The 14396-nt window shown below is 36.4% G+C and overlaps 1 protein-coding gene across 8 annotated transcripts in view; it reads left to right on the top strand.

Annotated features, from left to right (window-relative positions):
- ASPH (aspartate beta-hydroxylase) overlaps positions 1 to 14396 on the top strand; it is a 110363-nt gene that overhangs the window by 67520 nt on the left and 28447 nt on the right. For all 8 annotated transcript variants that reach the window (XM_054003098.1, XM_054003343.1, XM_054003406.1 and 5 more), the window contains 4 exons: positions 5349 to 5437; positions 7458 to 7544; positions 10588 to 10738; positions 11771 to 11907. In XM_054003098.1, coding sequence (XP_053859073.1) covers positions 5349 to 5437; positions 7458 to 7544; positions 10588 to 10738; positions 11771 to 11907 — 464 coding nt within the window. The remainder of the gene's footprint in view (positions 1 to 5348; positions 5438 to 7457; positions 7545 to 10587; positions 10739 to 11770; positions 11908 to 14396) is intronic.

The following is a 14396-nucleotide window of genomic DNA, read 5'->3' as shown; positions in this document are numbered from 1 at the left end:
TACAAGGTGGTTTGTTAGATAGGGAGTAGTGTCTTTCCATCCTCATGTTTTCTCTCCCAGGTCCACAGAGGGATTATAATCTTATTGTCTCACTGTTTCTGAGGACCTAGAAATTTCATTAAAGACAAGTTTAACAAGAAATACTTATGTTAATATGTAATATGGACTCTCATAATCACAGAGCAGGCCCCTCTCAATTGACTATAAATCTTATAGCATTAGTTTCCAAAGACTGATGCAAGACCATTTATTGTGTGTGAAAGGCAACCTTTCCCTCAAAACTCCAAGTCAGACCAGCCAGGCTGTCACTCATTGCTCTCAGTGAACAGACCAGGTTCAAAATGTCAGTTCCAGCACTGGAGGTAAGCCTGCCTTCCCACCCCACCAATTTTCCTAGGCTCTGAATATAAGAAAGGGAGCTGAAGGCTTAGGAAGGGAATTATTAGTACTGAGAGCAAGAGGGAGGAGGAGAAAAGGCCAGCAAGTGGAAAACTGCCTGAGGTAGTCCCAGTTGAGATTTACTTCTGGTCATGGTTGCACATCAGCTAACAAGCTCTCTGTTTGAGGTGTCCTTCCTGGCATGTCTGTTGGGTCAGAATAAAATCATAGAGTTATAGAATATCTGCTCCCAATATTTTACAAGGCATAGGAGTGAGAGACTATTTGTATTAAGTGTATGGAAGTGCATACTGGTTTTTAGATACAAACACTACTTGTTCTGGAAGTGTTAATAGCAGCATTATGTTATCTCCTACTTACTTTGCTCAGGAAGAAAATTGTACATGCATCCTTTGGTCAGAGGCTTAGATATGGCAGCAAGGACAAAACAATTCATGCTATGTGTTTTGGTAAAGATACCCTATCTTTTAAATTATCTTCTCAGGAAACAGCAAGTTGAAGCCTTTACAGTGTAGAAAATACCTTCACCCACTTAAATTTGCTATCTGTTAAAATCAAGTGTGTGGCATCTCTCTAGGGTAAAAGAAGTGTGTTAATTGTGGGAGGCAATCATGATTGCATTATAGCATTCAATATTTTTGTCCAATTCTAGCTAATGTTAACGGTTTTGATTTACTAGACTGATATCTAATCAGGCAGGTCATCAGTGTCTTCTCCTTTAGGAGAATGAGGTTTTCCTTAGCCTAGATGATGGTGTTATATTTCAGATGAAAAGATGAAATGGAGAGATTTCACACGCACAACCATTCCCACTTCTCTGGAAGCTAGAGAGGATTCATTTGCTCCATTATAGACGTGGTATTACCAATGGTATTACCAATTATTTGTGACATTTCTATGTTTTTTTTCTCTATTGCTTTGGACTTAGGGTCATATGTAATCAACTTTTTTTTTGCCATGTACTAGTTATCTCTTTTTGTTTTCCTTGTTTCCATGTAACTGCCTTAACATAATTGTCTACTTGGTGTTTTGTACCAATTTCCAGCCTTGGGTTCTGCTCAGTTACACAAGAATTGGCAGACATTTGATCATGTGAGGACATTTGTCTAGAAATTCTAGAAAGTTTTAATTCCTTGATTATTATATCTTCAGGCAGCTTTTCACATTAAAAGTTATCAAGTATCAAGAAATATAATTCTGTGAATAAATCAACAGTTGGCAAAATTGGTTTTCTGATGCTGTTCGGATGGTTTCTTAAGGTAAAACAATCTGTTTCAGATGAAGATTTACAGAATTTGATTCTTTGAATGTTATTAGTATTTTATTTTTACAGAACAAGCTAATAAGAGCAATGGTAATTGAGACTGCTTTTTATCACAAGACAGTTTTTAATCACTTATGGCTTTTCTGGAATTATAGCACTGAGGTGAAATTTTGCATTGGGAAAATTTTTGGAGCTTCAATATTCTATTGCCAGCATTGGGCTAGGAGGAATCTCAGCTACTGTGATGACTAGCACAGTGAGATCCTGTGAGGATTTTCTTGGTTGTCAAATGAGAGAGTGAAAGCTACAGTGTTGGCACTAAAGCACATTGACATATAATAGTATATTACAGAAATTGTAGAGCATATGACTAAGTGGGACCCTAAAGCTTATTTTGTCTCTTGAGTTGACTGAAGGCCTTATCAGCTGTGTGCATTGTTCTTGACAGATGCTTACACATCTTGTTATCTCAAATAAACAAAGTTTTCAGTAATTAGAATTCCACAATTGCCCTCAGCAACCTGTTCTACTGTGCTTGTTCAGAGATAGTAGTTCCAGATGTTCAAGACAAATTTTCTGTTATAGCCATTTCAAGCCTTCTCTTCCTTATCCTAACTATGATGATATGGAAAAGAATTTATTCTTTTCATCTCTGTAGCTATCTTTTACAGATTAGTGTGTACCCATCTTCCCATGGCAAACTCTTTATTACTGCCTTTTTACCCTTTGTTCTTACTTATTGTTGCTCCCCTTCCCACCCCAATTAAAGGCAACATGTTTTTAAACCAGTCTTCAAGAGTGATTCAATTATGTTTATTAATTTGGTTACTTTTCCTTAATTTTGATGTGATTCTCTTGTGGTCTGAAGAGTATCCAGCAGTGTGTTGATTATTATTCAAAAATAATTTCTCTGTCCCTTGTAGAAGTAAGACTGTCACTGTTTTTGCTGATGACAAGGTGCTTTCCAACATAAAACCAAAATATGCCTGGTATTTTAGTTTTCATATGCCAAAACGGTTATATGAAATATTTTATCAAATTTCATTGGATGATATGACAGGCTATTAAGTTTACTGTACATTTATTGTAATACATTGCTACTTTGATTTTTTTTTTAATTCTGTATCTTGGTAAGTGAGATATGAGATTTCTTGTCATCACTGGTAATTGTTTTGTATCCAGCACAAGAACTAGCATAGAGTTTTTTGTAAGACTTCTTCCTAGCTTGCTGCTTTTTCAGTGGAAACTTTTCTCTAAGGAAGACTTCAGGAATCCTATGACAGCAGTCCTAGATAGAATGCCTATTCTCCAAGGCTATTATTGAAAATCCTCAGTAGTATTCTTGAAAGTCCACAGTACAATATGTAAAAGGATTACTACCATTTTAATGCTCAACTTGATTTGGACCACAAACCGACCAAGCAGTTGTGTGATCATGCACGACTTCAGTGACGTGGTGAAATTTGTCATTGAAGAAAAATTACATTTATTTTCCTCTGAAAACAGATAAGTTAACTTCTTTCTATCATTGAATTTAATATATTGGGTCACATCTGCTAAAGGATTATTGCACTAGAAGGAAGCAATGGATAATTTATTAAAATGCCCCTGCAGGGAGATAGCAGGCTATCTGGTTAATATAGAGGAATGCTTGATGGTTCCACTGAAAGCTCCCTGGTGAATCCCTTAACATAGGAATAGAATGGGAGATGGAAATGATTGCTCGTTATATAATGTTTACTGTGTATATATTGGTGCCTAGCAGATGAACAATATTTATGTTAACAACTCTTTTCCAGCTTTTTATATTGATCTCCTGCTGGTCTAGGGCTGATATATAATTGTACTGAAAATAGGAAGATAGTATTTTTTTCTGTAATGGAGGGTAGTAAATAGGTTCTTCCAGCACATCACCCAAGTTGGATATGAAGATATTGTATCTTTGTGCCACAGACATGTAAGATTTGAATTTACTTTTTTTAATTTACTTTTTTTTTCTGAGCTGTTTCTCATGTACTTGTAAACTTAAGTGAACTGCAGAGAGTGTCCCACAGGCAGTGGGATTTTCTTGATGGGTGGGAGAGCTGTTTTCCTTTGCCTCAAAGGAGCCTCACTATTGCCATGCTTACAGAATTTGAGAAGGACCAAATGACTCTGTCTTTGCATGAATGCTCAAAGCTAAAAAGCTGACAAATAGCTGTCCTGTCTCACTGAAATGCAGTTCCTGTGTAGCTGGCCGACCTTAAATAAAGATTTTCATTCATGCCGTAAGAACTGAGAATTCACATTTTAGTTGCAGTTTATGTTACTTAGAGAAAAGAAACTAAACCAAGTGTTTGGTGGCAATATCCCATTGGAAGCTCCCCAGATACTGTACCCAGAGGAACTGACATGCCCCAGTTTTCTTGCTAACAGTAAAGGACAGTTTCACATGACAGCTAAGAGCAAAATGAACCTAAAAAGTCCTCAAGGTTACTTGCTTTCATTGGTTCCTTGGGTTGATGTTTCTGGGTTCTTCCACTCATGCTGTTAAGCAAGCCAGGCCTTAGAAATAGCAATGATTTCTTGAAAAATTGAGCTGGCATATTTTTTAAAAAGAAAAAAAAACCACAAAACCCAACAAACCTTTTGCATGTTATGGGTTGTTCTTTTCAGGCCCAATGACATTATGTGAGAAACTTCTCACCACACCTGTCAGTCACTGTGGACTGAAGGTTTGGAGTGGAGGGATCCTCACACTTGAAATAAGAGCTGTTCATGTGAATTTTACTGGATTCAGAGGGTGTGAACACTTGGAAGAGAGCCAGTGCTGTGCTCCTTAACCATTATTATCATTAAATTCATGAGGAGGCAGTAAAGACATTACTTTCGTATGAAATGGAGGATAATAAATAAGACAGAAAAAGACTGACATCAGCAACAGATTGGTAAGCTTGGTGATCTGCACAGTAAAGTTCTTCCTTATGTTCAGTTCAAACTTCCCATGCATTAGTTTCTGCCTGTTGCCTCTTGTCCCATTGCTTGGCAGTGCTGAGAAGAGCCTGACTCCGTCCTCGTGTCACCTACTTTTAAGATATCATACACATTGATGATGTCCCCTCTCAGTCGTCTCTTCTTGAGGCTGAACAGGCCCAACTCCATCAGCCTTTCCTCATAAGAGAGATGCTCCAGTCCCTTAATCATCCATCCTTATTGCCCTCCACTGGACCTGCTCCAGGAGCTCCATGTCTATCTTGTCCTGAGGAGCCCAGAACTGCACACAGCACTCCAGATACAGTCTCAGTAATTGCTCTAAGCAAAGCATATAGTCACAACTTTTAGAAATGACTAGTGTGCCCTGATCATATTTTTTATGATACCATATAAATGTGGAAAAATAACAGTTCCCTTTGTTCTTCCATGTCAGTTGAACCATTTGGAAAAAAAAAAAATCCTTGACTGTAATGTGATGAAAAATGCTTTATTCTAAACTTAACTGCCAAGTTACTCAATTTGAATGACTGAAGTTTGCTTTTTCATATAGGAGTTAGTGATTGTAATAAGTAATAAACCAGCTTCTTTTCAGTGTAATTTGAAACTGCCTTACTTGAAAATGATGCACTTTGCCAGCACAGTCCCTAGCTAAGTGTTACTCCAGGCAATTGAAATATGAAAGAAGTAATGAACTGTTTGTTGAATCTTCTAGCTAAAAAGAAGAAGAAGCCAAAGCTCTTAAACAAGTTTGATAAGACCATTAAAGCTGAACTAGATGCTGCAGAAAAACTACGTAAAAAAGTAAGTTTTGAATGTTTAACTCAGGATTGTACACAGTGGACAAAAATCAATAAATTAAATACTTGTAAAAAGGGAGAATGCATTTTAAATTACTTTTTGTGAAATTAAATTTTTGAAATAGTGCGTATTTGTCCTTCATGTTTCATTTCTGCTGGATAGTTTGTCTTAAATATTTTAAAGCTGTAAATATATGTCTGTTCTTATGTGTTTGTTAACCTTGAAGATACGAAGATTATTCACTGAATTTCTGCTTAAATGGATCACATCAAACAGGGTTAGTTCTGTGCTATCACTCTTGTCCAGTTGACTACTGAAGTCAAGTGCTACCAGATAACTCTGTGTGCAGGGATCTCTCAGTGAGTGTTCTGATGCCTCGTGAGCTTTAGGTGCAGATCACTGAAGTAGGTGTTGTTTCTGTTGAGATTCTGTGTCCTAGAAGTGCCTAGGCTGTTGTACAGCTGCTTAAAGGACGAAACAGATGTTCCTGCTTCTCACCAGGGGCAGCACGACCTTAAAATCAATCATTCAGTTTGAGTAGTTCTGAATTTAATAATTTGACCATGAAAAAGAAACAAAAACCTCCCCAAGCTCTTCAGTCATCTCCCCTTATAGCTTCCAATTTTATACTTTCATTTGAATATTTCAGAAAATAATACCTTTGCAGAGCTATCCCTTTTCCAGATGTGAGATTAAGTAGTGAAGCAAGATTTTTGCTGTTAAAAATGAGGGACTTCAAGTCCTTTGAATGTATTTCTTGTTGAAACTCTGATATGACAGACAGTCCTAGCACATAAAGAACAACTGCAGGTCTTTGCTGTACCCTAGATTTGAGGTGGATGAGCAGTGAGATATAGTATTTTCAGTACAGTAAAATAAAAACCAATTTGGTCATTGCAGGTGCAGGATTATTCTTGATTTTCAGGACATACTGTGCAGTTTTGACTTTATCTTGCCATCTGTGCAGCCCCAGAGTTCTGGTGGGTCTGTGATGGGACTGGAGGGCTCTTGCATAGGGAGCACTAACCTCTGGCTGTCACTGCTGCTGTTCCTCACTAGAAGCCTTCTTTACGTGTTAGAATACAAAACCAAAACTTTTCATGCTTCTTGTTACTTAAGCAATTGGTTAATCAGAAATAGGTGTAATAGACACATTTGATGAATCTGTAGCATCAGCTTGTTGACTCTCTTTCCCTGCTGTATTTCTTGATAAATTACAGGTCATGTAGGAATCAGAATAAATTTAGGAGCAAATCAGATGTGTATAATATTTGAAGATAGCAATGCAGTTGTGTATAACTTATACACATATAACTCATATTTATAAAGCTGTAATGAGGTGGAAGTGGCAGCAAGGTCTATTGCCAAATGTTGCCAAGCAGTGCTTAGCACCTGTTTGACAGTGAGGCTGGTTCTTCTCAACTTCCATCTGTACTCGCTAGTCAGTGTCCATCATGGGATCAACATCCATCAGGAGAATACCACAGTTACATTTAGACTTGTGTGAGATGTCATTGTCATGCAAACAACTTGGAAAAAGCCATACACTGTGGTTAAGTCTACAGTATTTCCCTTAGAAGAACTGTAGTTATGATAGCGTTCATCATGAGAGGTATGCAGAGGGAAAATTTCCATCTGTCTCCAGAATTTTCTTCCTGTTCTCTATTATTTCTGGTCTGGAATTTGTTATTAGCAGTAGGGTCTTTACTTTTCTATACAGTCAGGTTATTTTCATCTCAGCATTTTATCCAGTGTTCAAGGGAAAGTGAGAAAAGTATGAAAAACCAAGTTATTAATTTTTACCATGAGAATTAGATTATATTGTTTCATAAATAATGACAATTCCTCTTAAAAAGGCAATCCCAACAAGTATGGGAAAGCTGAGTGTATGAGCGAAAGCTGTTGATTCAGTCTGCATTGTTTTGTGTTTGTTCTTTAATTGAAAAATTAATGTGTTATTAGGTCCTGCATCCTTCAGCATTTTTATTAGATAGAATTGCTGATAAATAACTCTGCTTTTCAGGGAAAAGTTGAAGAAGCTCTAAGGGCCTTTGAAGCATTAGTGAATCAATATCCACAAAGTCCTCGAGCAAGATACGGGAAAGCACAGGTACTTAGAGAAAAAAGTGATAGGTGTTGAAAAAAGCTAACATAAACATTTTGCTTTTCCAATAGAGATATAAACACCAGTTGGAACTAATTTATAAATTTATGCTGGTTTTCTAGGTGAAAAAAGAATCATGTGATCTTTCATATGTATCTCTTCAGTCAACTGTCCTTCCCCAGTTGCTTTGGCAGCTTTTGTGGAACTTCAGTGGGAAGTACTGTAAATAACAAAAAAAAAAAAAAGGTACATCCTGTAGATCTCAGGAGAACTGTCAGGTGAATGGCAAGAGATAAATACAAACTAATACCCACTGCAAGAACAACAGGCAGAACCTACCTGTTACATAGTATTTGCTGTAACTGGGAAATCAACACGTCTGTTGGCCTGGGATAAATTCTGCTTTTTGCTCTACTGGTAATAAAGAAGAGGATTTGGAGTTTTTAGAGAGAAAGAGTTAAAGGATAAAGAACACAAATTCTCAGGCGGTGAGGCTTAATTAGCTTTACTTGTAGAGTGAGTTATGTTTCAGGTGTTTCCCTTCAAAAAAAAAAAAAAACTAAAAAAACCAACCAAAACCCAGAAGGCATCAGAAAATAATCTCTGCATTTATAATACTTTTAGGCTGTGTTGAGATGTCTCAAAAGGGAATAATAGTAGGATAATCCTGCTGCACTAGGAGTAATAAAAGACTCCTTGAACTGATGTTAATCAGGATAACAAAGTGAAGCCCTCACTGCAGGAAGGAATGGTGCTGTTAGACAATTGATGAGGACCTTGGAGTCACAATTTCCACTTGGTCAATAATAAAAATGGTCATGCTAAAACCAAAGCTGTGATTATCCAAAAATCTATCACACGAGCACTTGATATACAGCAGACCAAATGCTTCCCTGCTCTCTGTGGTGACAGTTTGCTGAACTCTTTGCCTCTTTACAGTAGGAGACCACTTTGTTCATACACGTGAACTTACCTCTGTTAAGTTACACTTTTAGTATTTACCAGTTTATACAAATCTACTTATTATATCTACTAGAATATGCTTCCTGCCTCCTCAATGGCTTTAGGGAGAAGGGCAGATCACTGTAGCTAGTTGTGAAATTTATTTTCATTCAGAATTCCCATCTCAGTGACCCAACTTCATTTGTCCATTTACAGCAATTTATACTGGCCTACTACTACTTTAGTAATTCATGAAAGGTCAATGCAGACCAAGATCTGAAGAAATAATTAGGTGCATTTTCTGTAAGTGTGTAAAAACAATGATAAATTCATTTTCTGTTGCCTTTGAAGGTTCATACTACTCATTTTACTGAACAGTCGTATTAATGTTATCAATGGTAATTTTATTGAACCCAGTTTGTGTAAGTTCAAGCTGTTTGAAGGAATAGGAAAACCATGAGCTTCAGACAGATAAATTATTCTTAAGATTTGCATTGTAACACAGTATTATTTTTAAATGGGTATTCATACCAACAAAATTCATTTAAATTTGCTATTTCTCATCACTATCTAGAAGGAAAACTGCAGGGTAAGGTTAAAGGCCTTGAAGGTTAAAGGTAAAGAAGGTCAAGAATTCACCACAGAAGTGTACTTCTCCTTTTCCTTGAAGCATGAACCAGCATTACATGCTAATTTTGTACATTTGATTTTTAATAAGACATGAGGAGTGATTTTCTCCTGGATATTTTAATGGCTTTAAAAGCCAACTGTTTTCCCAAAAAAACTGTAAAATATTTCAGTGTTGGTGTGTTTTTCAGAAATATGCACAATTCTTTATTTGCTGTCTGAATTACATTTGAGCCAGATAAAATAATACTCTACAGAATTAATTAACACGTTTACAGCTGAAAAGAACAATGGATAGCTTTTTAACCTTCTTATGTGATTTATACTGGTGGAGTTATGCAGATTTTATGCTGACAATCTTTGCCCTGCAATTCCTTTGAAAAAAGGAGAAATAAATTTCCTAGTGAATGTACATCAGAAAAAACAAGTTATTGCTTAAAACTGATTTCTGAAGTTGTCTCTGAAAGCTGCTTGATGAACTGTTTGGCTGAGCAACCATATTTTTTGGTATTTCCAATTCTAAGTTTTAAAGCAACTCAAGGAAAAAATTAAAGGAGAGAAATGCAAAAATATTTCAGATACTTACTATAACATATACAGATAACACAGTTGAAGCAATTTCATTTAGTGTGTGTCTTTGATGCAACAGTGAATTTAAATAGACCAACAACAGCTTCTGCACCGTCATGCTTGTGTTACATCTGCCATGGCTCTTAAGAAAGAACATAAGCCAATAAATATAGAAGTATTTGAGAAGAATGCATTAAACACGTGAAAATGCATGCATTTATATAAACAATTCAAAGTAAGCCTTTAAAATTTCTGCATTTGAGACATAGTTTTTTTCAGCTCTGGAAGCTAAGTATGAACATGCCTTACCGCAGGTGAGATCAGTCATAGCTTCTGTTAGATTCACTGCAGCTGTAATTTCACTGCAGAGAGCTCATAGATCCTTTGGTCTGCTTCTGAATTTGATGAACAAATTTAAGTTTTGAAGGAGTTGTATGGTACATATTCTATTAACGTATGCAAGGCAAAAGGCAATTCCTAATTAATTTTGCAATAAAGAGTGTAAATAAATGTCTTAGAATAGATGAAACTATTAAACTGTTAGTGTGTTTTGATTTGTGTATTGCTTCCAGAGTGAGGCTTAGTATACAAATAGTCCATAGGCAAAATTTTGCATTTCTTCTGTGTTATTAAAACAGATTGTTTCATCTGCTTTTGAAAGCAGGAATTATGAATTCTACAAATACTAAGCAAAAATCTGTGTTAATATATGTTTTTGGTGCAAATTTTCTTATATTTCTCCTTTTTAATAGTTTGTAGGTAAAAGGATTTAATGGTAATTCTAGTTTGCTTTCCCATAAAGTACAACCCATAGCCTAACAATTGCATAGTTTGCCTGGTATGAAAATAGTTGGTTTTAAGACTAATGGATTATTAAGTGTTCTAATAATGGTTTTGTTATTCTTTCTAGTCTGAAGATGACTTAGCTGAGAAAATGAGAAGCAATGAGATGCTGCAACAAGCTATCAACACCTATGATGAGGTAGTTAGTCTGCCAAACGTCCCTTCAGACCTGATAAAACTGAGCTTGAAGCGAGAAGCAGACAGGCAGCAGTTCCTTGGTAAGTTTTGAGGATGGCATAAAAATTACAGAAGTTGTCTGAGGAAGGATTTCAAGATATCACTAAGGATTTTAAGGTGACAATTCCACTGAATTTTTGGTTGGACTTGTCTTCCTAGTATCTTAAATGAAAATCATTTTTACATTACTTATTTTTTTTCTAGTGAACTGGTGTCTAATTTAGGATAATAGTGCCTGTAGAAAGCTGCAGCAGATGCTATGAGAAGCTATGATGATAGGTGGTCAAAAATTTTTATTGACAGACAAAAAAGAAACTTTTCTACTGAAGCTGAAGAAAATCAAGAGGAAATTACTGGCATAAGAAGAGTAAACATATTCAGAATAAACTTCCGGTAAACATAGAGAAGAATGGAATTAAACACAAGGAGAACAGCCCCAAGATTTTGCTGTAGATTCTAGTTTTAGATCTCAATTATGTGATGTATGAGAAGTGATGATTAGAAAGCAGGCAAAATCAACAGTTCTGTTCCCATGGGTTGGATTTTTAATATCAGGTTGTTGTGATCTTGCTTTTCCTTAGCAAGACCTCATTTAGGAAGTCAAGAAACATACTGAATTTTAAGCACACAAAGCATGATAGACTTCGTGATGGAGGTAGAGTAGAACTATTACTTAACACTAGAAATTAATTGAATTTAAGTAATTAAGGTGAAGTTTATTAATATATGTTTACTTAGTATTGTCCAGTGCTTTGCTATCTGTGCATGATAGAGCAACTAAAGCTTAAATAATGTTATTTCTGCACTGTGAAGGGTTCTCCACAAGAGGCTGCCATAACACTGCGTGATTGCAATATCTCAGTGATTCTCTGAGCTATTCCTGGTACACCCATAGTGACAGCCAGGCAGCTGAATGTGCTCCTGTTTGCACAAGTTTTTCCAGGTTTTCCTTCTTGATTGTCAGTGAAAGTGGACCACTTGCCTCTGATTTGGATTTCTTTAGATGTTGTGTAAACGTCTTGCTACGTTTCTTATATCTGCACTTGTAATTAAGTCTTGTTCAATCAAATTAGGTCGCATGAGGAGTTCCCTGGTTACTCTACAGAAATTAGTTCAGCTGTTTCCCAGTGAGACTTCATTCAAGAATGACCTTGGTGTTGGTTACCTCTTGATAGGAGATAACAGCAATGCTAAGAAAGTATATGAAGAGGTGAGTTTCCATTCCAGCCAAGGAAAATTATTATTTACATTCATATGTTCATTTGAAAGGTTGATTGATTTTAACTTTTTTAGATGTTAAATATGTCACATGTGAGATTTTGAAGGGTTAATACAGATGCAATTTTTTTCTAGTGCAGTTGTCTTCTAATTTTAATTTATATTTTCTGATACTGTCATGCTAAGTTTTTCCTCATTGACAGAGGAATGCAGATTATTTCCATATGCTTAATAATAAGCAATCTTCTACCTTCTGGTAGTCAGGTTTGGGATATATTGACAACACATCTAGGTGTGATGTATGTAACATGTAATGCATACTAAAAAAAAAGATAACCAATCTTCAAGACAAGGAAAGCAGAAGTAAGTTTCTTTACAGGAACAGCATCTCTAACCAATCAAGTAGAACAGTACTCACAAAGCTATTTAACCTTAGGTTTTTTTCATCTTTTTATAAGCAGCTTAAAATCTGTTTTTCTTTCATGATGTTTGTAGTGTGGACAATTCATTGAATTTATATTTCTGTCTTATACTCTGGTTAACTGGTTGGGGAAAATTTACTGTCAGGAAAGGCCACTCTGCTCCTGTGATCTAGAAACCCTGTTAACATCTGGAAACTGTCTGACAGATGTGGAGTCTGACATCATTGGTAGAGCACAAATCATCACACCTGACCAGGAATGGACCTGTTGATGTTGGCACACTCATGCTTGTGTAGGACAGGCTTGCTAATTGTCTGGTTATGGAGGCTGGAAAGGGATCAGCAGGATTAGTGCCACCTCCTGAGAATAAAGGCCCAATTTTCCATCCCCCACATCTGGGAGGCTGAAGAGGTTCTCATCTGAGATAGCTTCTCAAAGATAAGGAGGATGTTCAACCACATGGTTGGAAGCAGAAGCCAAACACTAGGAATACCATTTTTTTTCCTCAAGCTCCTCTGGTAGTCTCAGATGTTGCCAGAATGTTTGCTTTGCTACCTTGGCTACTTTTTAGGTCCTTCCATAAAATACTTCTGTCCAATAATTTTTGGCTTGCTGTCAAAATTTCTCAGAGGATTGGAAATATTGGCTTTTAAAGATAGAATTTATTAAACAAGCCTACTACTCAAGCTGCAAGGAATTTGAGAAAACAGAAACATACTCCTTTTGGGCAAGACTTTCCCATGCAATTATTCAGTGTTTTGTTGCAAACAACATAATTGTTAGAATTTCTCAATAATCACAGGGATTTTTATACATGGAGGAAGGTCATGAATTTGCTGTATAATTACTTTGATATTGAGTTTTATATATTTCAGAAGAAATATATAGGGCTTTGATGAAGAACAGATATGCAACTGGTGTGCTTTTAACATACTGTTTTCCATTCTTCTTTATCCAGTGTAATTACTCTGTTTTGCAGTTCACTAACACTGAAATAGAATAGGGCATGTGATGTTCTGTCATTGTAAAAGGAGGACAAATATATTTTTTTAAAAAGATTTGGATTAATTTTTTTGAATATCATACTGGGTTTGTCCATATTTTAGGTATTACTCAGGCTGAATTCCAACACAATAATGTAATTTTTTTTTGTTGTAATTCAAGATAAATTTGCACTAAGGATTTTAAGAAAGAATACCCAAAGAAACAGGGAGAATTTCATGTGTACCTGCTTTGGTTCTTGGTTCCACTGAAGGCTTCTTGGATGATTTTGGGCAGATTGCTTAGGGGCTACGTGGCTTGCTCTGGAGTGCTTTGCTCAGCCGTTGCAATGCATATTTAGAAAGTGCTTGGTTTTGAGCTCCTACCATAGGTGCTCACGTTCTCTGCATGGTAGAGAAAGGGGCAAAATGAATAGTGGTTCTGAGGGCCTCAAGGAGACGTCTTGCTCTTCCCATGATTTTTGAAAAAACTGAGAAACTGCTGAAGTGTGACTAAGTCCTTCTCACTTGTGTAATCTTTTGATACAAGAGCATGAACTCAGTGCTGCAAAGTAGATACCTCCAATATTTATAAATCTTGTTTCCCACTGTAAGGATGTTCATACATTTTATTCAAGTGTTCTTTAATGCAGAAAGCACAGGAATCTTAGACTTCAGTACACATCCTCAGGAGAGCATACCCCTCATTCAACCTAAAGTCTCAGCTATTTGTTGATTTCCTTCTAGCCTTATTCATGTTTGTCTAAATTCCTGTGTATGTGGTACTTGTTTCTGCTGCTCAGGAAAATTCCCAAATAGTTAAACTCTTCTCTGCAGAGGATCTAAAACTCCAAATTTCCCATTTCCTTGGAAGCTGCTAGATTCATGGCAAAATCTTTACTTCCTGCTGTAACATTTCAATCTCCATTCAATGTTACTGATCTGTGTTAAGCATGCAACTAGATGAACCCTGCACAGGCACTGTTCTCTACATGGGGTCACAGTACATTCCATTTCAGAACAGACTAACTCGAGCTTGCATCATCTCCAAGGAATTGAATAGAAGCCCAGGGAATCCT

The sequence above is a fragment of the Vidua macroura genome, chromosome 1, assembly GCF_024509145.1.
Source record: "Vidua macroura isolate BioBank_ID:100142 chromosome 1, ASM2450914v1, whole genome shotgun sequence".
In the NCBI taxonomy this organism is placed as follows: Eukaryota; Metazoa; Chordata; class Aves; order Passeriformes; family Viduidae; genus Vidua; species Vidua macroura.
This window is presented reverse-complemented; position numbering and strand designations above follow the sequence as displayed.